At 41.2% G+C, this 22,471-nt stretch overlaps 3 protein-coding genes across 6 annotated transcripts; all 3 read right to left on the bottom strand.

Annotated features, from left to right (window-relative positions):
- Positions 1-1,611: 1,611 nt before the first annotated feature.
- On the bottom strand, positions 1,612-13,096 carry LOC116850834. The gene is made up of 3 exons (XM_032829552.1): positions 11,177-13,096; positions 5,673-9,477; positions 1,612-5,107 (listed from the first exon to the last, which is right to left on the bottom strand). The coding sequence occupies exons 2-3, from the start codon at positions 5,715-5,717 to the stop codon at positions 4,853-4,855; spliced, it is 300 nt and encodes a 99-aa protein (XP_032685443.1). The 5' UTR covers positions 5,718-9,477; positions 11,177-13,096; the 3' UTR covers positions 1,612-4,852.
- A 150-nt stretch (positions 13,097-13,246) lies between these two features.
- On the bottom strand, positions 13,247-18,035 carry LOC116850831. Of its 4 annotated transcripts, none has more exons than XM_032829545.1 (5): positions 17,867-18,035; positions 17,470-17,614; positions 16,704-16,919; positions 15,287-16,600; positions 13,247-14,682 (listed from the first exon to the last, which is right to left on the bottom strand). In XM_032829545.1, exons 2-5 carry the CDS (start codon positions 17,552-17,554, stop codon positions 14,039-14,041), a joined length of 2,259 nt encoding a protein of 752 aa, XP_032685436.1. In that variant the 5' UTR covers positions 17,555-17,614; positions 17,867-18,035; the 3' UTR covers positions 13,247-14,038. The 4 variants fall into 4 exon arrangements, with proteins under 4 accessions (XP_032685436.1, XP_032685435.1, XP_032685437.1 ...); XM_032829544.1 differs by having other exon boundaries at positions 17,470-17,620; positions 17,867-17,995; XM_032829546.1 differs by having other exon boundaries at positions 17,470-17,620; positions 17,817-17,944.
- A 2,038-nt stretch (positions 18,036-20,073) lies between these two features.
- LOC116850853 (gastrulation defective protein 1 homolog) lies at positions 20,074-22,057 on the bottom strand. The gene has a single exon (XM_032829596.1). It carries the CDS (start codon positions 21,915-21,917, stop codon positions 20,154-20,156), a length of 1,764 nt encoding a protein of 587 aa, XP_032685487.1. The 5' UTR covers positions 21,918-22,057; the 3' UTR covers positions 20,074-20,153.
- Between the last annotated feature and the right edge of the window lie 414 nt (positions 22,058-22,471).

The raw sequence follows: 22,471 nt of genomic DNA, 5'->3' as shown, positions 1-22,471 counted from the left end.
CGAAACCTAATTTTCGGGCATTACCGATATTGCGCGGCCACGTGCGGCCCATTGTTCGGGCGTGCTCGTTACGCGCGATTTTTCTACGAGTCGCACGCGCGCCTAATTGCGAGACGCGCCCACGTAACGCGCGTTCACCTCGCGATCTTCCCTGTCAAAGCTCGACGCCGCTCGTCGAATTAACCGGCGTACGCGGACAATTCCCGGCGCGAGCTTCGTTCGACCTGGTGGACGTGCGAACATCGCGATGCGGCGTTGACATGGGGAGGGAGGAGGAGGCATAATTGATGAGGCAAGCCAAGTCAGCAAGACGCGCGTGCTAAAGTAAGTGGCTCATTTGGCGGATTAAATTGCATCGCGGATTCTTCGCGTGAATTATTGCGCGATCGTATCGTATCGCGGAGAGAAAAGAGGGGTCGGATTGGCATGACAGTGATGTAACTAAACGCCTATAGCAAAATAGAGCAGAATTTCTAGCTCCTATACGTAAAAAAATCTCAGTTAAAAGCGAATAAAAACTAACTGAAAATTAGGTGATCAAAAGCGATATCTCTGTTTTGAAAACTAATATTTCTGTTGTCACAACCGAAAATATTCGTCTAAACATTCAGCGATATTAAAACTCGGTTGAAGCTACTGAGAGTAATTGACTATACAGAAGCCTCATAAAGGAATTTTTCTGTTCCTACAACCGAGTTTTCGTATGATCCCTGAGCAATCGAAAATTCGGTTGCACCAATAGAATTGTTTTTTCCGTGTACGAACCAAATTCGGTTATTATGAAAACCAAAAATTCTGTTTCCTCCGACCACTTGGTTGCGTCAGTGTCAGGTTAATTCCGGCAATCATCTTTCCCCCTTCTGTTTTGACTGATGCATGATCAAGGGAATTATCGCATCGTCGTCATTATCGCTGAATAATCACAGCGGGACACTCGAAGCTGCATTTTCCTCACGAATATATCGCGAAATACTCAGCCGGATTTCCCTAACGGAAGAGCCAGAGGGCAAAAGGGGAAACCCATGGCTTCAGATTGCGCACATTCAAGACACTAATCGATCCGGTTTAATTAATTAATTAATTCGATATTAACATCAACATCATACACTGGGCGTAGCCTGGAACAGCGCGAATCGTCAGGGAAAGCGCGCGGGAGTCATTATTAAGTTATCCGCCGAATAAGCTATCGTCGTAGACACGAGTGAATTTCGCGAGCCACGGCTCGGTCGTTAGAACGCTATCGGGGAAAACGACGTGGAATTACGGGCGGCCGGCTATAGCCGGCTATAACCAACCCTCAATTGCACGGAGCTCGCGAATACAGGTTGCGCCGGAATGACCCGCGATCGGTGCAGCGCGGCGTAACGAGAAAATCGCGCGCGCAAATCGATATCATTACCAATTCAAACGAAGGACTCGCGTATCTTACAACCGGTCATATTATAGTACTTTCCTGACCAGTAGGTGTCCATGTGTGTGCGTGTGTGTGCGTGTGTGTGTGTGTGTGTGTGGGTATGGGTGCGTACGTGTGCATGTGTGTGCGCGGCCGCTAGTACACATGTTGCGCGATCAATGAAACCGTGATGACAGGGGTCATGGGAACACCGGGGGTCGTCAATAAAACCATTTTATTTATGACACTCACATCCGTTACAAAGTCACAGCCTTATCGACGCTTACGATAGAGTACCAACACGCACCGTACATCTACGTACACATCCATATTTTCGTGCGTTGCTCTATGTACATATAAATATTCTGCATCTATACACATAAGTCGTTAAAGCTCATCGTCATCATCTTCTCCTCCATCGTCATCTCCGTCTCTCTTGACTCGCTCGTTATCTTATTATAAATCAACCTGTAGGAAGAATAAACGCATCCTCGCTACTCTCTAGCGGAAATTAGAGACGCGCTTGAGCAAAGGGTGCTGAAGAGAACGATCGGAAAGAGTAGAGCTTGCTTCGGGTGATCAGGCCGGTGCGATTTTATTGCGTAAACGCCCTCGATAGCCGCCAGCGACCCGGCAGAGTCGCGAAAGTCATAGTAAATCGACATGGGAACCAGGGGCCGTTCGCGATTCGCGAAACGACTCTTGACCATCTCGCGAAATACGGCACGCACACGGGGAAAAATAGCATCCCACCGCTAAGAAAAGCGACTGCTCGCTTTAATTTCCTTCTTTGGTATACATATATAAGTAATGGTTCTCTTCAACAGGCAATATTTTCTTTTGATTAGCAGTCTTCAAACGTATTCATTATAAATTTTGGAAAGATTCATCGTCATGCACTCAAAAGTATAATCTCTTCTCTCTACAAGGACATTATAAAGTCTCATCGGAGATAAAGTTAGTTTAACTGAATGCAGTAAACAAAAGTGAATGTTTGTTTTAATCCCTTGGGTGGTATGCGCGAAAAAATGTCGCATGGTAAAATATTAAACTCCCTTTGATTTACTTAGACTATCGTATGTTTTAGCAAATATAACTGAAAATTAAATATTCCATCTTCCAAAATACTTCTACTTTCTAAGAAAATAGAACAATAAAAAGAAAATAAAACTGAATAAGTTTATTAAAAAGAAAGAGATTTACCATTAGGAGGATTGTACAGTCATTTTAAATCTTAAAGAGGCCAATTTCATATTCTCGAGTAAAATGCTAAGATTTTATTTGATACTTATGATGAACTCACGATAGCTTAGCGGACAAACAGATATTCGAAGCAAATGACACTCATTTGAATACAGTATGTATTTTTCTGCGTGTACGAGCCGCAATTCCTCTTTCCCGCCCTAGGATAAGGCCGATCAGTGTTTCCCAGCTGACTGAGGGCCGATTGTACATGTATCAGCTAACTAATCTCTAACAGTGCACCTTGACCGCGCGCGAAATATTGAACACCTAGGACGATTAGAGCAAAAGTGACGACAACATCGAGTTAAAAGATCGAATCTCCTCGCGCCGATAAGTGGCAGGAAGGATCCTTCGTGTCCTACACGAATCATTTTATATCGGATCGAGCGCTTCTCACCGATACACGCATGTATAAATTCGGCCGTTCCCGAAAATAGATACACACATGCGAGTGCGAGTGATGTTGAGCTAATTGAACAGACGAATCGCACAATTCTCCCCCGTCACCTTTCGCTTACTAATCTATCTAAATCTGCTCGAAATTCGTATTCGGCTCAGAGTAACGCCGATTAGAAGTATAAATTATCCCGACAGAGTTGAAGAGAGGTCCCGCCGTGCGAAACGTGTACATGTTGAGTACAGCGAATCGAAAGTAACTTATTGATCGCCTGAAATAGTTCGCGACACGCCGGTGAACTCGAGTACCGTACGCGAAATACAGTGATCAACCCAGGTTACACTCGGCACACGCGAGTGTTAATCGTACGAAGAATGGAAAAGTCCTATTATTTCGGCCGTCGCGTTCTCTCGCGCGCAAGAACGGACTAGTCGATAACGCGCTAAACGATATATGTGTATATGTGTGTATATATATTTTTTTCTTTTCTTTGTACTACGTCATGTATTGCTATACTCTATTACGAAAGAGAGGATGACGCGAAACGGCGCGTTGCTGTTTCCTAACGCGACGGGACGAGGAAACAAGACCGTAACGTCGACGCGAATAAAATGGGACTGTGGTAGCGCATTGCCGATCGCGGCGAATCAGTCGATACGATGGGCGCGATCGTTATGGGGGAGAGGGATAATCAATAAATAAGTCGCGTCGCGCTTAACGAACGAAAAACTGCGAGGCTAATATCGACTAAATGAGATCGAGGTAAACGCGAGCGCCTCGCGCCGCAAACAAGTGGACGATCCGTATGGAAGACTAACTGGAAATAAATTATCGTCTCTCCGTCGCGCGCTGTTTTGCCTCTCGACGAACGATAGGAGATAGACGGTCACGTTACGACGATTGCGATGATCCGAGGGGCGGCATATGATCGACGTGGCAGCTTTTTTATTTTCCTTTTTTTTTTAATTAAGCCTGCTGCCGAAATACGACGTCTCGAAAAATAAGAGCGCGCCCCTGCGTGGAACGGATTGCGGAGGGATCGTGATTAACCCTTAACCGGTAACGGGAACGGGGGAGTCCCCCGACTGATCTTCTCTCTCGGGACGCTCGTGAACTGAGAAAAAAATACTTGAAATGTTGGGAAAAATATTTGACTTATGGGATGCGAAAGTAATCCCCAGAAGTAAATTTATATCCCACAAGTAAATTTTCAAACTCAGAAGACAGTTTCGATTTCAGAAAGAAGCTTCATATCACATAAAAAGGTTTTCAAGTTTATATTAAGGTTCGGCAGATATTTTTAATTTCAGAAATAAATTTTATTTCAGAAACAAACTTTATTTCAGAAATAAATTTTATTTCACAGAAATAAACTCTACATCCCACAAATAAATTGTTCAAATTCAACTTCAGAAAGAATTTTCAATTTCAGAAACAAAATTTAAAAACAAACTTTATCTAAAAAATGAACCTTATTTTTCAGAAATAAACGATATTTCACAGACATGAACTTTATATTGCACAAATAAATTTCCAAGTTTTTTTTCTCAGTATGTATATTGCACTCGCAGTCACAATATCTTCTTTACCTTCCTTTCTATTTTTCTGTTTACGAGCAATCGTATCCGCGTCGAGAGTCCTTACGGAGGCGCGAAGGAAAGCGACGGACAAGTAGCCGCGCGTGTCGCCGGTCAAGGGTTAAATGTCGTTTCGACGTCGTAAGCGCGTAATTCACCCGGACTCGGCCGGGGTCGATCTCGATCGCGAGATGAACATACGTACAAACGAACGAACGAACGAGCCTAACGACACGGACGTTAGATTATCATCTCGTTCTCCCGGTTCTCATTCCTCTGGTTCTCCTCGTATTCGTCGCAGCAGCAACAGCTCGACGTGCAGTCCTCCGAGTTCTCGGCCACGTACGTCATGTACGTGTCGATGCTTTTGGCGTCTAAGGACGGCAAGGACCACGAGAGCGAGGTCGTCTCGAGGTCGGGGATGGCCGTGTGCCAGGAGCTGGGATTGCGCGACCTTTTGGCCTTGCGGCTCCTGGTAGACAGCTTCTTGATCGCCTACGGAGCGAAACATAACACGCCCTGGTAGCAAGAGTAGGAAAGCAAGCGACCGGGAAACGTGACAAGACGACACGACGAGGCAAAGTCTCTGGCGTCAACGCGACTTCCCGCCGTTTCCTCGGATATACGGCTAAAGTCCATCGACACAGAACACCGCGCACCCGACCCGGACTGGCACACGCAAGAGGACATTGATCCGCGATTATTCAACGTTTCGCGCAGAAATGTCACGACAATTCGTGCAAGCTCGAAATTTGATCTCGCGCGGAAAGCCAATAGAACAACGCGACGAACCCCCCTCGCGAGAATCCGCGTGGAACGCGGAAGAAAAACAAAGAGGAGGAATAGAAAGAGACGGGTCCAGAATACGCAAATTGGAACGACCCCGATCGAGCGTGCGAAACGCCGGAACCGGTCAGGTGACACCCGGTAGAATTAGGTCGCCAACCATGCGCGCGACGGAAATGTGCGTGCGTACGTTACGAGAGACAGCGAAACGTCACGATCAGCAAGGATAAACTACACTGGGAACTCGTCGTCGTCGTTGTCGTCATCAGCTTACCCGCAGGATCCTGCGACCGGACTTGGTCAGCAACTTCTTCAGCATCGCGGAGAGAGAGAGAGAGACACCGGGGCAGCTAGCGCGCGACGGTGGTTTCTACCTCGTGGTTAGGCCCTCGCGACGCCTCCTCGTCTTCGGGGTTGAGGCGGACAGAGAGCGCGAAGGAGCGGCAGAGAGAGATAGAGACAGGGAGAAAGAGACAGAGAAAGAGAGGCCTCACCTCGCCTGATTATTTCTCTACTACGCCGCGCGACTGTATACGCGCCGGATTGATTTTCGGCCGTGTGCGCGAACGCCTGTTACCCGCCCTGCGCCTACGTTCACCAGCACGTCGGATCGATGCGAACGTCACGGCGTCACGCGACGAAATACCGCTCCGGAGCGGCGTGCCGTCCTATTTATAACCTCGGCCGTGCCGGCCCGGACTCCGCCGGCGTCACGATCACCCCCTCGACGTACGCGACGCGCGTCATGCCTCCTTTCCCCCCGTCGCCGACGTGTGCAAAGGTGGCCGAGAACGCCGTGGCTCGGCACCCCCCCGCGGGACCGCGCGAGCTTGCGGATATTACCGCAAACCCCGTGTGATCTCTCGGGAGAACTTCCGAGCGAGTTTGCGACCCGCTCCGAAACCTCGACGAAAGGCTGATCGGGCAGGTGGGTGGGGCTAATAAGAGGCCGGTAATAGCAAACGCGACTCGGAGCAACAATAATTTCCACGGCGAAGGGGTTGATTTTTCGATTTCTCGAGCGGCGAGGAGACGCTTAATCCGCGAACGATACTCCGCGGAAGCAGCTTTAATTTGTCCGTGAGGATCATACGCGGGATATCGTCGATGTGGGGGTTGGTTGGGTGGCGCGAGCAGTAATTACAAGCCGCAAACGAGAGAGCGTCGATGGGCCCGAATGGGACTGCTCGAGGTGTTGGCAATTAATCGACGAGCCGCTCGGTAACGAGAGTGCACGCGTGTCGTGCGTGTGCGCGACACACCGTGATGGAACAGTAGAACGCGCGCCCAATGGCCCATGGGGATTGGGAGTAAGGACGAATTGGATTAATGCGCGGGTGATCGACGAGTATCGACTGCCGATCTCGGTCGGAAACCAATAACCGACTGACAAGAAACGCCAATCACACGCGTTGGTAGCTTGAATGGAGCAGTTCAACCACGCGCCAGATAGCGTCACGACGGCCCGGGTACATTTTGTCAAATTGAAGTTCAAAGGTCGCCTCCACCTTTTTCTATCTCCACTCGCTGGAATACAGCGAGTGTTCATGCTTCACGCTGAAATGCTGTACTTATAACTGGACATCTCAATCGTGTAACGTGAACTTGTGGAAAGTGAGAAGTTTCACTTTTGGCGGTCATGCAACTTCTCGAACAATGTAAATATGAAACTTCCCACGTGAAACTTTTCACTTTTCTGCTCTTAGAAACAAGTTATATGATCGATACTCCGATAGTTTAGTTAGAGTATAAGTATAGCATTGTAAAATCTCGCTGAAAGGGATAACAGTAAATAGATTGTTGCTATTTCCTATTGTCGTTGCATTTCCTATTGTCGTTGCATTTCGCAAATGCAATCGATGTCGTGATACGTAATTCGCATGGAAGCCGTTAATTCCATCGCAAATGATTTAATTCGAAATAGAAAGTTAGGTGTTGAACAATGTATAACAAACTCGTGCATTGCAGAGAAAGAGGGAGGACGAGAAATTGCGCGAAAGAAAAGACTAACGCAAAGATCGCAAAGACTTCAAAAAACGTATCGAAGTGCAGTCGAGAACACAAGCGAACTCGTTCATCGAGACCCGGATCGTTTCGCTCAGTCTGTTTGCCGAAAACGATCACAGGAACGACACTGCGTAAAGCGCAAACGCACACGCGCACACGTGCGTGCACGTGCATTCCGTGTGCATGCGGCTTTCGTATGAATGCGGCACGCCGTCCATTTGTTATCAATTCTCCCGTATCCATTTGTGGATTAAATGTAATCGATACTGCGTCGCGCGAAATAAATGTATGCGACGAGCGGAATTCCATTTCGCAATTAGCGAAATGATCGCACAATGGACGTCGCGCGGACGTTTTGAAACGAGATCAAATCCGCCGCTGCTTTCCGCCTCGTGTGTTTTTCTCATGTGCGCGTGTAACACGAGATAACATCACACACGATTGAATGACAAATGACGAAAATTATTTTCCTGCATTATTCGCGAGAGACGCGACATCCGATCAGTGCGCCGTTTCGCGACAAGTCGGAGCGAATGCGTGAGCGCAAGTGAATCCCACAAAGAGAGATGCATCATACACGCACTCTCGCTCCCTTTTCCCTCTTTCTCGCGGCTGCGTGTGCGCCACACACGTGCGTGTCGTGTGCGTGTGACGCGTGTGAGCGGGGCCGTTCTCACGCGGCGGCACGCGCCGTTCGCTTCCCCCTCGCTTCCCCACTCGCCCGGCGCGCTGCACGCCGGGCCACGTGCCACCCCCGGTGGGGGTGCCCCAAACGAAAAACTCATAATTGTCATAACATTCGAGCGCGCACCGTCGCCGAGCGTGGAAAGATCGTCGCTCCCTGGAATTGAATGCATAAGTGCACTCCGGGCTCATCAATGCGGTTCCGCGACCACGCCGATAAATCTCCCCGATTCCCTCTCCCACGCATTGTCTCGGAATTAAAATCGCGCTTTGTCGGACCTTTGAACATTTTAAGTCTGTCCTGTTCAGCATTTTTTGTCGTCGGAGTTAGATGAGGAAAACTGTTATGGTCGTTACACTGAGAAACTTAACTTCTCATGAAAGTAATCGTTTGTTTTTCATTCAGACAAAAAAATTTAGATTTGAATAAATATATCATTAGTACCCATCGAATAAATATCTCTTATCTTTCAGATATTTTTTTCTCTCAGAGCAGTCATATCAGAACAATCAATTATATAACAATCAGTTATAGTGAAAAGAATATGGTTAAGAGAAAAATTGATATGAATTCGTTGTTCTGATGAAATAGTTATTGCATTAAAAATTACTCGGTTGGAAAGCTTCAGCGTAAAATTGCGAAAGATTTCTCAATCTTTCAGAGCATATCTTTTTTTAGACGTTGCTTGCATTTTCTATTTACGGCCACGGGGCGACAAAAAGATACGAAGGCGATGCGGTATTTTTGAAACGGCGGGTTCAAAGTTCAATTAACTAACGTCAATCAGTGTCGCTCGTCCGAATGAAACTCGTCGCGTTATCGCGAGGCGACAGCTGATGACGCGCCTCGACGGTTGAGGTAACAAAATCACGGAGATAACTCCCGTGTTTTCGCAAAGATTACAATGCGCCTGCCCTGCCCTGTCCTGTCCTACCTTTACCCGACCTACGTCAATTATAAATGGACCGTATCATGTCCAAACGCGGTTGTAAGCGCACGGAGCGCCCCGTAATTCGCGTAATTCGCGGACGCGTGAATCCCGTGATTCACTCCACGCAATTATCGCGACGCATTCGGCCCGCTCTCTCGCCTTCCATGCCGCACAGACTCTAATCATTTTTGCGCCGAAGACGAGGGGAAACAATCGCCAACGGCGACGGGGCGTAACGAGCGGCGCGTGGCGCGGTCGCGTGGCTACTAATGCGCGCTCAAACATCGCGGCTCGGCGAAAATAAGTCCGACCTAATTGAGGCGACCGTTCCATTAGAGATTAGACTTCAAACGAAGGGCCGTCGCGCCGACCAACCGACCAGTTGTCCTTCGAGGGCCATGCGCGATTAATTAACACGCAGGATCATGTTGCGGTGTAAGAGGCGTTCTTGTCTCTCTGTGAACAAATGTATACGACTGGAGTCTGGAAGTCAATCATGAATCTTTTGCCTCAGCGTGAACTCGTGAAAAGTGAAAAACTTATCTTGGAAATATATGAAAATGTGTTCACTTTTCAAATGAGTTTACGTTGGAGGAAAAGATTCACGATCGTCTCCATGTACTGCAAAATTGTCCACTTTCTAAGTTGCTCTTCTCTCTCTTTACGAGAATATTTCTTATTGTACCAGATTTCTCTCTCGCACAATATATATATATATATATATATATATATATATATATATATATATATATATATTCTTTTATATTAAAAGTTTAAATATTTGTACTTAAAAAGCAAAATAATAAAAATATCCATAATTACACACCCAGGATTATACATTTAGGTATTACTTTTATCTACTTAAATCGCGGGTTACAGAATATCTATCTTCCATTATCGAAATATCTCGATAGAGATCGATAGACTGATCGATCGATTCGCTAAATTTTTAAGACGTATCGTTTCTTCCGCGCAATCTTATTGTATAATTATTATATTATAACTAATGACATGGGAACACAGAATTCGATTTCTAATCTCTTAAAGTGAATCAGTGAATAATCACTGATATCACTTATAATTATAGCACTGAGCAGTTTCAGTGCTATACTTATAACTACAAATCAGTGTATATTCACTGCTTTCAATGATGTTTCACTGATTCATTTTAAGAGAGTGTAATTTCATGTACCGTAATGTAATACACGAGAGTACTCAAAGATTTGTTATAAGAAAATTATATATATAGCTATACAATTAATCCCAGCCCGAATCTATCTTGCATTCGATCTCTAATCGAAGCACAACGGAAGGAGCATATATTTGGGGTTAAGTTAATTTAGGTTATTTTTCGTCAACTCAAAACATAGTCTCTTTGCAGAGACAAATTCAATTCTCAATTGCAAACGAGAAAAGAGGATAAATATACAATATAACGCTTCTCATTTTGAATTTTTTCAAACTTTGTAAATTTGTATATTTTAGGGTGTAGAATTGATTTCTGAAAACAAAAATTTTCACTAATTTTTTGTTTTTTTGTTTCTTTTATTTTAATGTTTTATGATGTCGGTAAGAGAGTAGGAAAGTGATAACTTTTATTATAAAACTTTCTAACTTGTGTTAATGTGTCTAATTATTTAAGTTTTATAAAATAGTATATGATTAAAGCAGAGAAAAGCATGTATGAACCATTCTCTGCTTTATAACAAATTTTATGCTTTTGATTAAACCCAGACAGAACAAATCTTCACAGAATATCCTAAAAACATTCTCAGAATGTTCTTACATCCTGAGAACGTCTTCAGGACATCCTCCAGAGATCTTGTGCTGTCTGAATTTAATCAAAAGCATAAATTCTGTTATAAAGCAGAGAATAGTTCATGCATGTTTTTCTCTGCTTTAATCATATATATTATTTTATAAAACTTAAATAATTAGACATAAAGTTAGAAAGTTTTATAAGGAAAGTTATCACTTTCTTACATCATAAAACATTAAAATAAAGAAGCAAGAAAACGAAAAATAAGCGACAATTTTCGCCTTCAGAAATCAATTCTACGTATTAAAATATACAAATTTATAAAGTTTGAAGAAAATCCAATGAGAGCATTATACTGCATATTTACCGAAAAGAAAGCAAGATTGATTGACTCACTCTGAATCGATGTCATCCGTCGAGTCATCGAGATCCACGTCGTCGCAGGTTCGCGCTGTGCGGGTCAGGAGGTCACGGTAATCCCGCTCGTTAGCTGGTCGTCACACGTCGCGCGACTTTGAAACACTAATCGCGCTCTTGTCACAAACGCGTCACGGAATTGCGTGAGCGTGCCGATATGTAAACACTCAACAAACACGCGACACGCTCGTTTCCGCGTAAATATTTACCGAGTCCCGACGCAACCGACACGCACCGGGCGCACGCACACACTCGCTTGAAGAACGTTTGAAACAAGATGGCGGACAAGAGAATCGATTGATAGTCGATTAATCACTGTCAAATTGCAGACTGATCGTTCCGCACTATCGATCGATTCACGATTTGATTCACGACTGATTCGCTCAACTCGATCGTTCCTACCGCGCGATACACTCGCGAGCTTTGGTTGCATATATCGTATCGAGAGATGAATAAACAAACAAATTAATAAAATAAAGCAGGCACGAATATCTACAAAGTGAATACCAAATTTAACCTCAGGACGCCATGCAATTAGCTTATGACGACAAAAAAGCAAATGTATAATTTCAAGACGCCATGCAATTAGGTTATGACAATTTTTTCATCGCACATATTATTAAATGGTTATTTATTAATCATTCAGAGCAGCGACCTGGTTTAACATTCTCCAGAAACCGATATTTGTGATGAAGAAATGCCATTAATTTCATTACGTTTCAAGGCTACCACGTCGGTGTAAACAAAATAAGATGAAAGTTTGACAAAAATTTCGATAAAAATTACATCAACCGCTCGTGACGTCTGATGCCGCGATAAGATGTCGCAAATGTGTCTCGAATTTTTGGCACTCATATTCGCAATTCGCTTGATGTAACGTTACCCCCCATTCCGCATCAAACGGCATAAATATTATTTTCGACAGACGTCACACATCAGAAGAACAAACACTGTTTGTTGGCGCAAAATATCACACGCGCAACCAACGATTGAGGTTATTAATAGCTACAAAAATAACAATGAATTTATGTATAAAGCGTCGAGGGTCAAGTGTTGAACACATGTATAGTAATATATAGTGAGTTGTTGCTAAAACGCAAAATTAATTTGATTACATACTGAACTGTCAGTTGAATTTCGAGATATTTATTAGCAATTCAGAAAAAACTGCAAGATATTACAAAATGTTTATTAATTATCGGCATCATTTGTGGTTATTAAAATGCAATAACATTATCAGTAACGAATATTACAAACAAAACATGGAGTTAATTGCATTAATATCACTAATTGCAAATGCAATATGAACAAAATAAAAAAAAAGGTTTTAGGTGTTACAAATATTCGCAGAAAGAGACACGGATTCTATTATGCAACATTGCGCTAATAGCGTCAAGACGCTGAAATCTGAACGATTTAAATTTATGCGCAAAGGTGCTGCGCACGGGTTTAACACTCGACGCTCGAACGCTTGCATCTAATAGCACCTTAAGACGATTATGACAAGCATACGCACGCGTTAAAAACGCCTGTTCGCCGCGATCTTCCTGACTTATGACGTCATAAGCAAGAAAACGCATGTCCGGAAAAATTCCTGCAAAATGCGTCGAAATATATAAAAAGAAAATAGCACAGAAAGTTTGCAAGAATTTTGGACATGCATTTCTTCACATACTTCTCACGTCGTCAAATCAAAGGAGGAATAAGCAAATGATCGGGAAAGCGAAGCGATCGTACGTACGCAAATATTAGCACCGTGGGAAAACTATGTTTCGTGTGTCGCACGCACGACGGACGCGTGGCAAACGGAAGCCCAGCGGCCGGACGAAGAGTGAGAATGTAAACATTGGCCGCGCGCAAATTCCCGGCTGTGTATTTACATGAGGTGCTTATCGCCGACCGAGGCGTGCTACAAAAACTAGACAGGTGTACGCGCTCGCGATAAAGAGAAAAAGAGAGAAAAACATTCACATACATACAAAATATAATCATTATCGTATAACAAATGCATTACTCGAGATATGAAACGCAATATTAATCGGCCCGCAGTTCTATTCAGAATATCTTTTTTTATTAAAAAATACAAAAATAGAAGTTACAAAGCAAGATTCTCCCTTACAATACTTGTAACAAATATGCAATCTCTTTGTTTCGTAACATATACAGTCAAAAAAACTACTGCTATGTATACCTTAATAGTTTATATATCAACAGTTTATATATTACAGTCCACGTATATATCTATATTGTCTAATAAGCGATTTCGGATTTTTTAAATCAAGCAATTATCGGTGTTTTGTGTTATTTTGATATTATAACAATCCGATGGCAATGCCGTTAAAAATTTTTATGAATGCCGAAAAGATGCAGTAGATTAAGGAGCGAGAGCAAGCAATAAAGAGTCGCGAATTAGCAGAGATAAAAATGTATGACAATATCTACGCCGTTTCGACCTATGGTATTCTGCCACCCTTTACAATGTTCCAAAATTGTAATTACATCAAAGTCCAATCGTCTTATATTACTTAAAACATCCGAAATTGCTTATTACACAACTCAATACTGCATAGACTACGTGTATTTGCACATACATCAGACTAGTGCAACAATCAAAGAAAATGAGTAAAATGGACCAATTTTTGCCGAAAAAGTATAACGTTATACAAATTACAATCTTACATTGCATTTTTTTGGCAAAAATCTGCCCATTTTTCCCATCGCCTTTTCCATAATAAATTCTTTCGTTTCATTTATATAAACTATAAATCTATTTCGAACAGGTAAATCTATTGTACGCTACTTCGAATAGAAAATATCAAAATCACAATTTTAATTATAATATTACTCATCGAGCAAGGACGTGTGCAATTTATCCGGATCATAGGGGATCGTCTTCTGATTGCCTGGTAATAATATAGGAATGACTTTAACGCGAAATTCATATGGCATGAAGTCACGACAAAAGTTATAGAAATCATTCCGAGTGTTGATGATCTGCAAACGAGCCATCTCCTTCATCAGGGCCTCCAGCTCGGTTTTGTAGCTGTTGTACTTTTTGCGCCGCAAGATCAGCGTGACGATCTTGCTCAAATCTCCGACGAATTTTTCCGACCGTATTCTCGTCGACAGCTTGTACTTTGTCTCTAGGCATTTCCACAGAAACTTGTAAAGGCGATCCGTGGCCCACTGCTTCGGACGCAGGAGCTTCGGTACTTTGTACACCTCCCCGTTCACCAGATACGCGGGGTCCACCTTTTTCGCGGAAGTGACGGGCAATTTTTTCTTCTTCATAATTCTCCCTGAAACGACACCTGAGGCCTTCACGTTTGATGCCAATTGCTTTTTATCGATTTTGCCGGCGTGCATTTTCATCTCGGCTAATTCACGACTCTTCATTGCTTCCACTCGCTCCTTAATCTGTTGCATCTTCTCGGCATTCGTGAAAGTTTTCGACGGCATTGCCATCGGATTGGCCCGCTTCTTATCTGGCGAGAAATACTTGTTCAATGAAGCAAGAATCAAATAGATAAAATAAACCAATTTTTGCTAAAAAAAAAAGTATAATGTGAGTTATACACATTATAATCTTACGTTACACTTCTTCGACAAAAATCGGTTTATTTTTTCTATCGTCCTCCTTTCTCTCTACTATAATAAATTCTTTCTTCATTTTTCTCTTTTCCAGAAATTATTCTACAAAACGCTTCCAGAAATTATTCTACAAAACGCTTCCAGAAATGTTATTCAAATTTCGTCATCTAGTTATCAAAGTGTGTAAAATCACATTTTTGTGACCTGTATTTGCTTTTTCAATAATTATCAAAGTGTGTAAAATCACATTTTTGTGACCTGTATTTGCTTTTTCAATAATTATCAAAGTGTGTAAAATCACATTTTTGTGACCTGTATTTGCTTTTTCAATAATTATCAAAGTGTGTAAAATCACATTTTTGTGACCTGTATTTGCTTTTTCAATAATTAACCCCAAAATCCAAGAAAACATCCCATATTCAATCATGAAGCATATTCCTTCATCTGAATATAAACCTCATATCATGAAATAAGATTATGAAAAAACAATAAAATTACCTCTAATAATTTCGTTATCTTGATCGAATAATCGAAGAATAGCGTTACTTCGGGCCGAGAGACGGACGCCCGGACGTACCGCAGCGCCTTGGACACGACCGTCCGGCGTACTCTGCCCGGACGGAACAGATGACGAACGCTTAGGAGGAATGACATTTTCAGATATATTCCTCAATTTTTCTCTCGATATCGAATTTACCTTTGGAGATGTGATATTTGTATGGCTAGATGTTTCTACATAGATAGATACATCTAGTTCTGGAGAAGCACGATTTCTAATCGACATATTTATATTCTTTTCTCTGCTACTGTCGCTATGTTCTTGAAGTACGTCCTCGAATGGATTTTCGAATGAGCTTATATCAAGTGCACGTCTCATCATTCTTGTCTTTGGCTTTAAGATAGCAGATCTCTCGTTATGAACATTATAAACATGTGGCGATAAATTACCCAACATGTCTTGCTTGATTTTATCTTGCGTTTTCTTACTTGACTTCCTAAGTGCTTTAAAGAATTTCGATCGTGGGCTTGTACTCTGCTGATTATCCGAAAAATCACTCTCAGAATCATCGACTACAATTTCCGAATGTAATGACGAGACCCTTGGCATCTGGTCTTCTATATCACGAGTCACGGATTGAGTATCGCCTTCTTGAATCATGTCTCTACCTCTTGGCAAGCTTGCATCACTGTTATCAGCGAAAACAGCTTCGAAAGAATTCTTTTTTTCTTGCATATATTGTACTTGAGACTGCATTGCTAGACGTCTTTTTTTAAATAAATATCGATTATCTTCCGGTGTATTCACACTATCAGACATAACATGTTGTTCAACATTTGAATGTTGAGCTTTTACTGGACTTTTGTTTGATAAATTTAAAGAGTCAGTATGTCTTCCATCAGATTTTCTTAATCTAGGTTTATTTAATGTTCCATCGCTACACCTAGAACTATTCATTATATATCTCAATTTCTCTGAAGTTAAATTATTTCCCTCTTCAAGCGTTTTTCTTAAAAGCCATGGTCTTGACTTCAAAGGAATATCTGACATTGAATCTTCACTATCCTCTTTTTGTGACTTTTCCTTTTCTTGTAACTTTATTGGTGACATTTTATTAAATGAAAGATTTCTCGACACATGGGATATATCTGTTGTTTCATCATGTGAGATACGACGCTTTTTAAGATTCAATACGTTGAAAAAATCATTTTGTTTGCTCATTCTATCTCCGATCGTTAAAAGACCTTTCTTCTTTTTTATACTAATTTCTTTCTCAGATTCAGATGTTTCCAAAACATTATTCTTTACAATTTCTAAAAAAAATATATATACATACACATATATATCATTAGCATTAACATTATATAGCGTGTATATCCATACTATACAAATTTAGTATTATAAATTTGATCATACCTGCACTCAACTGTCCTTTTATGTTACTTGAATCATTGGATTTATCAGGAGGATACACTAATAGGACCGATGAATTTCTTATTGTTGGTGGTAACAACTGGTTAATAGTATTAAGACTAGATGTAGTATCACGAGATATTACAGAATTACTTGGCACATGAATCCTCAATGGTGACAGTTCTTCTATTTCATGCCACCAAAGTTTATCTGTAGATGCTACAAAAAAGAAATTCAAACATATGCTGACATTAGATGTATAATAACATAAGATGTATTTACTATGAGAATAATTTTTAAGTTAAATTTCTTTGTATCTTTAAAAAATACTTTTTACTTTAAAATATTCTATTACTTTTCATATAATTTGTTTTTCTCTCTTTGAAAAATTTTTCTACAAAAATACTAGTGCAATAAATTAAAATGAGATAAATATACTTTTTCTCACTCTAACTTATTGCACCAGTTCAGCAGTGCAGCTAAAAAGAACAGAGCACTAGTTATTAAAGGAACGTGCAAAATCACAAGGGTATAATGGCATTGGGACAGAATTCTCTGTGAAGCCTCTGTGAAACCTTTAATATATTACCATATATTAAAGAAGAAAAAGTGCAAAATAACAACATTTTTGTGACCTGCATTTGCTTCTTCGATAATTAACCTCAAAATGTAAAATTAAAATGTCCCATATTCAACCATGAAGCACTTTCTTTCACTTAAATAAAAAGCTCATATCATGAAATAAGATAATGAAAAAAAATACTTTTACCTGTGCTAACGTTGTCCGTATCTTCATCGAGAATAGCGGTATTACTGGAACGTTTCTTAGAAATGCTGTCTTTTGATTTAGACATGTTTGAGGTAATCTGACTTACGTACGAATTGATAATTTCTCAAGTCGCAAAATCTTATTCCTAGAACTCAAAACAAGAATATTTTAAAATTTTAAACGCCTAACATTATTGAATCAGAATTAACATCAAACACAATCCCTTTTTCTCTCAATATATGGTTCCAGGCATTTAATAAAATTTAATGTGTCTTAACATTATTCTATAATAGATAATAAAATTTTAAGCCATTGGAAATAATCTAAAATATATTTTAAAAAATTACTGGTTTTTTACGTTCAAACAAATTCGAACATGTCCTCACGTAACAAATACCTCAGGCAAAACTCAAATTCACAATAGCTGCGTTCCTTATTTACTGCGAATCCTGACCGTCCTGATGCTATGCCGACATGAAAATGAATTGTGCGCATTAGAGAAGTAAAGGCCTTTGCAGAATGCTAGGCAACAGGCAATAAGAACAAGTAATAGGAATTCGGATTGGTCAATTATTTCTATTCCCTTCTCCTATTGGCTAATGTCTAGTCCTATTGCCCGTTGACAGCTCACGTTACAGCCTTACAGCTATATTCTTACAGCTATTGTAGATGGCCTTTAAAGAGAATCGCCAACTTGGTCATGTGACCAGGAGCTCGATTCTTGATGGTATGCTAATGAGATACGCATGCGAAAATGTATAGTTCACGTTACGTATACTGTAGATTTTCGCATGCGTATCTCATTCGCACACCGTCAAGAATTGGGCCCCAGCTACTCAGCTACTCTGCGATTGGCTAACATAAACATGTACGGATTTGGATATTGGCTTGGTTTACATCGTCAAAACGTTAGTACGCGTATTAAATTTGATGCGCACCAATGCTTTAATACGAGTGCGTTTACATCGAACGTATTAAAGGAAAAATATAATACGAATTTAATTCATGTCGTTTACCTCCTAGTAGTGGTATTTGGAGTTGCAATTTGCTTAAGATAGCTTCGACCGACAGAAGGAATGCATAATTCTAAAAATGTGCTCGTTTCTTCTCTCCTTTTTTACAAGACTTTTAATATAATTTGAAACCAACGGTTACCGATAACACCGATTTTAATTAGGTTAGGTTCCCTCTAACATTCGTTTCATACGTATATGTCATCATTTGTATCATTTGATACGCGATTAGTTTAGTATAATACTCCTACTTGGCACACTCGCACTAAATTGATCCGTCAGTGTTTACATCGTGTGTATTAAATATTTAATACGAATTTGATACGAATATAGTACCTGATACGCGTATTAAGTGCACGATGTAAACCAAGCCATTACGATGCCGATGCAAAACCATACACATATATATATATATATATATATATATATATATATATATATATATGCGCGAGTGACGACATAAGCCATGTGACTGATACTGATAGACTCGTATCCAGGATTTCCGTTATTGGTAACTTCTCACCAATTTTGGGAATTTTTAACCGATGCAAAGATTATCTAGTGAATTACCAGGTCGAACCAATCACTACAATAGGTGCTTTCCAATTGCTTAACACATCTTGACACATATGTATAGAGAAATGCACGAAGTAACGTTGTGCACGATGCAATTGGAACAAAGTATGTATTAATGTGTATATATGTCGGGTAAGGTTAAGATTATTTGTCAACTATGCTTATATTTTGGTATTTTTTAATAATAAATAATAAAATCTAAATAATAAAAAAGATATTATCCACTTCACGTCGCAAATGCCAGTGCCGCTGGTACTTTTCAAGCTGCTACGCTTATTAACTTTAATTTTCACTAGAAAACACTAGTTTACACAGCGACTAGTAGCCCTCGAGCTGAACATGGATGTGTAGTGTTGTGTCGACGATAACGACAATTAGAATGCAATTTATGTCGCCGTGTGCATGAAAGTGTCTAGGGATATTGCAACTGGAAAGCACCCAGTGCAGCTGAAAAGAACAGACCTAAAGGTGCCTTTACATGGAAGCGTCGAGCGTTAAAGCTGTAGCTAATCAAAATGCCATTTTTCGCAAGAACTACAAGTATACTTCTGGAACCTAATACGTTGATTGGCTAACGCTTTAACGCTCGACGCTTCCATGTAAAGGTACCTTTAAAGATACCTTAAGAACAGATCACTTTATTGTGCACGCGCGCGGTAATATTTAAATATTAGAAATATAAATTGACTTTTACGTCCTGAGTATGCTATGTACGTATTTCGAAAAATTATTAACTAAGTTTACACGGCAACTTAAAATCGGTTTAGTAACAACCGTATTTAGTAAACTCTCGCATCCGATTGGTATATTCTTTTAGATCTAGAAATATATTCCAATCGGATTCAAGAATTCACTAACTACGGTGGTTACTAAACCGGTTTTAAGCTGCCGTGTAAACAGTCATTGATATTTTTATCCTCACATCTTCAACACAAGGATACGATTCATTTTGTAGGAAGTAGCAGCTTATCGAGTCATATGCAACGAAACAAATCAATATTATATTATAAAATAATTAGTTTTTAGTAGTAATATGTGTATTATGTATAAATAATTAAACTTAAATTTATATGTGATATGTTACAAAATATAAGTTCACTGTTTCTGTCTTTTATTGCTTGGGCCACTGTCCTGATCATCAGTTTGAAATATAGTCTTTGGCTGTGTTCTCTTGTATGCTGGTGCAATCCAATACGGCTTCTCTTCTGCTATCTTGGCATATTTAAGGATAGCTTCCCTGGGATCTTGATCGTCCTCTATCCTCTTGCTCAAGCCAAGATTTCGTATGACATAGGAACTCAGTGTTCCTCCTGAGGATGCCACTCTACCACCTTGACCAGAAGTAATAGGCAGATCAGGACGTCTGGATTTAACAGGATCCAGCCTATCTTTTTCCATCTGTTTACGAACTGACTTGGGCCTGTCCTGGCGAAACAGAGGAAGTGCGTGAGGCGTTATGATTTGCTGTGTAGACATTATCTCAATGTGCTTCTGTTTGGTATGTGTCTTGACAGCGCACAGCTTGGCACCTCTCATGCTTTTCTTAGGATCATAGTACACCTTCACAATACCGTTGCCACAGCCAACAAACACCTGATTCAGTTTTGGATGCCACAGAGTTTTGATCACATGTGAATTTGTCACAGAGATCTGGCTGACCAAGTCGAACGTCGTGCTGCTGTAAAATAACATCCTGCCATGTTCTGCATTTTTGTTTAAGGACTCTCCCGTGGCCACCATCGTGTCGTCCGGGCTGAACATACAATCAGTCGTGTTGTAACGCGAGAATAAGTCCTTTGCCACAAAGATCGGTGACTTGAACATTCGCAGGTCCCACAACTTCAGAGTGTCATCACAGGCTCTGCTGGCCAACATCCGCTTGATATAGGAAAAGCTCAGACTAGATATCTCACTGTGTTGTGCGTGTGCACCACGTGATACCAGAGAAGGGGTCACAAAGGTTCTCCTTTGATCCCACATTTGAATAGAACCATCTATGCACCCGCAAGCGATTACATTACCATCTCGATTATATGCACAAGTGGTTGGCATAGTCTTCACGCCATTCTGAGCCCTACACCTTATCAAACTCTTGTGACAACGTGGACTATTCAGATCCCAAATCCGACAGGTGCTATCTTGAGAGCAAGTGAGATACTGTTCCTTCACAGATGGATGCCAATCACCACTATTCAGACTGGCAGTGTGACCTTTCGTGCGTGACATGTCGATGAGATATTGATCACCTTTCACCGTCTCACACTTTTCAAAGCCGTCCCGGTCCAGGACCTTGGCCTGTGCTGCTCCAGATATCACCAGTATCATGTCACCGGTTGTTGAATACTGTAGACATTTGATGGGATGATTTTCGCAGGGTTGTAGGGTCCTGAAGCTTCTCATGGACGAGTCCATACCTGCGAAGTCCCAGAAGCAGACATCGTAGTCAACAGATCCGGAGGCTAATCGAGCGCCGGAGGGATCCGCGGCGATGGCGGTGACGGCTTTAGTGCCATGCGTCATTGTCACTTCGTGGGTACACGGAATCTTGTTGGACGACTCGTCATCGGACGATTCGTCGTCATCGTCATCGTCGTCGTCGTTGTCGGCGCTCTTAACATTCTTCTTCTTTTTCTCATCTGCGTCCGAAGTTTTCGTGTTTACATCAGCAGGTAGCGGAAGTGGTATCGGTGGACCAATCAAATTATCTTCGTCGTCGCTTTCTTTGCTGTCATCTTTGGAATCCGCACTTTCGTCGACGGATTTTTCTTGTTGGAACCCAGTTGCTTTGTTGTTCTGAAGGGTCTGCCTGATATTCTGCATCATCTCCTGCACATCGAAAACTCTCGCCTTCTTTGACATCGTAGTTAACCTATCTAATCTTGTCTGATTATGTTTTAAAATGTTTTGGTCAATAACGTAAATATGTAGGTAGTGGCGACTTGTAGCGGAAACTTCGGAATTAATAGCGTGTTCGACTGGCCCTGGGTAGAGAACCTCTAGTACAGAGAACCGCCAACTTATAGCGTTTTTCATTGGCAGAATTGGTGCGCACTGAGTGCGCACTAAGCTTGTTCACAGTATGTTATTATATTGAAAGATTGTCTTAAATAAATTCTCAAATATTTTTAACCAGTAATATAATATGTATAACATCCGTACGAATCATTTTATAACCTAAAATATTTTTAAATATGTATTAAGACACGATTTTAAATATGAAAATGTATTGTAAACAAGCCTTAGTGCGCACTCAGTGCGCACCAGTTCTGCCAATGAAAAACGCTATTAGTCATGTGACCAGCTACTCAGCTACTCTGCGATTGGCTGGCATAAACATGTACGGATTTAGACATTGTGACGCCAATGCAAAACCATATATATATAAATATAAGCATTTGTTCTGCATTGGCGTC

Source organism: Odontomachus brunneus, unplaced genomic scaffold (assembly GCF_010583005.1).
Source record: "Odontomachus brunneus isolate Ranch 3 - 2012 unplaced genomic scaffold, Obru_v1 Obru_scaffold_157, whole genome shotgun sequence".
NCBI classification, from domain to species: Eukaryota; Metazoa; Arthropoda; class Insecta; order Hymenoptera; family Formicidae; genus Odontomachus; species Odontomachus brunneus.
Note: the sequence above shows the minus strand (reverse complement) of the source record. Positions and strands in the feature narration are given on the sequence as shown.

Bases quoted from the DNA above. Each gene is read 5' to 3' on its own strand.
- LOC116850831 (XM_032829545.1), bottom strand. From the start codon at position 17,554: ATGTCTAAATCAAAAGACAGCATTTCTAAGAAACGTTCCAGTAATACC. The intron at 16,920-17,469 runs GTAAAAGTATTT...TCTTTTTTGTAG, and splicing joins TACGGACAACGTTAGCACAG to CATCTACAGATAAACTTTGG. The intron at 14,683-15,286 runs GTAATTTTATTG...ATTTCTCGCCAG, and splicing joins AGATAACGAAATTATTAGAG to ATAAGAAGCGGGCCAATCCG.
- LOC116850853 (XM_032829596.1), bottom strand. From the start codon at position 21,917: ATGTCAAAGAAGGCGAGAGTTTTCGATGTGCAGGAGATGATGCAGAAT.
- LOC116850834 (XM_032829552.1), bottom strand. From the start codon at position 5,717: ATGCTGAAGAAGTTGCTGACCAAGTCCGGTCGCAGGATCCTGCGG. The intron at 5,108-5,672 runs GTAAGCTGATGA...TTCGCTCCGTAG, and splicing joins CCGGTCGCAGGATCCTGCGG to GCGATCAAGAAGCTGTCTAC.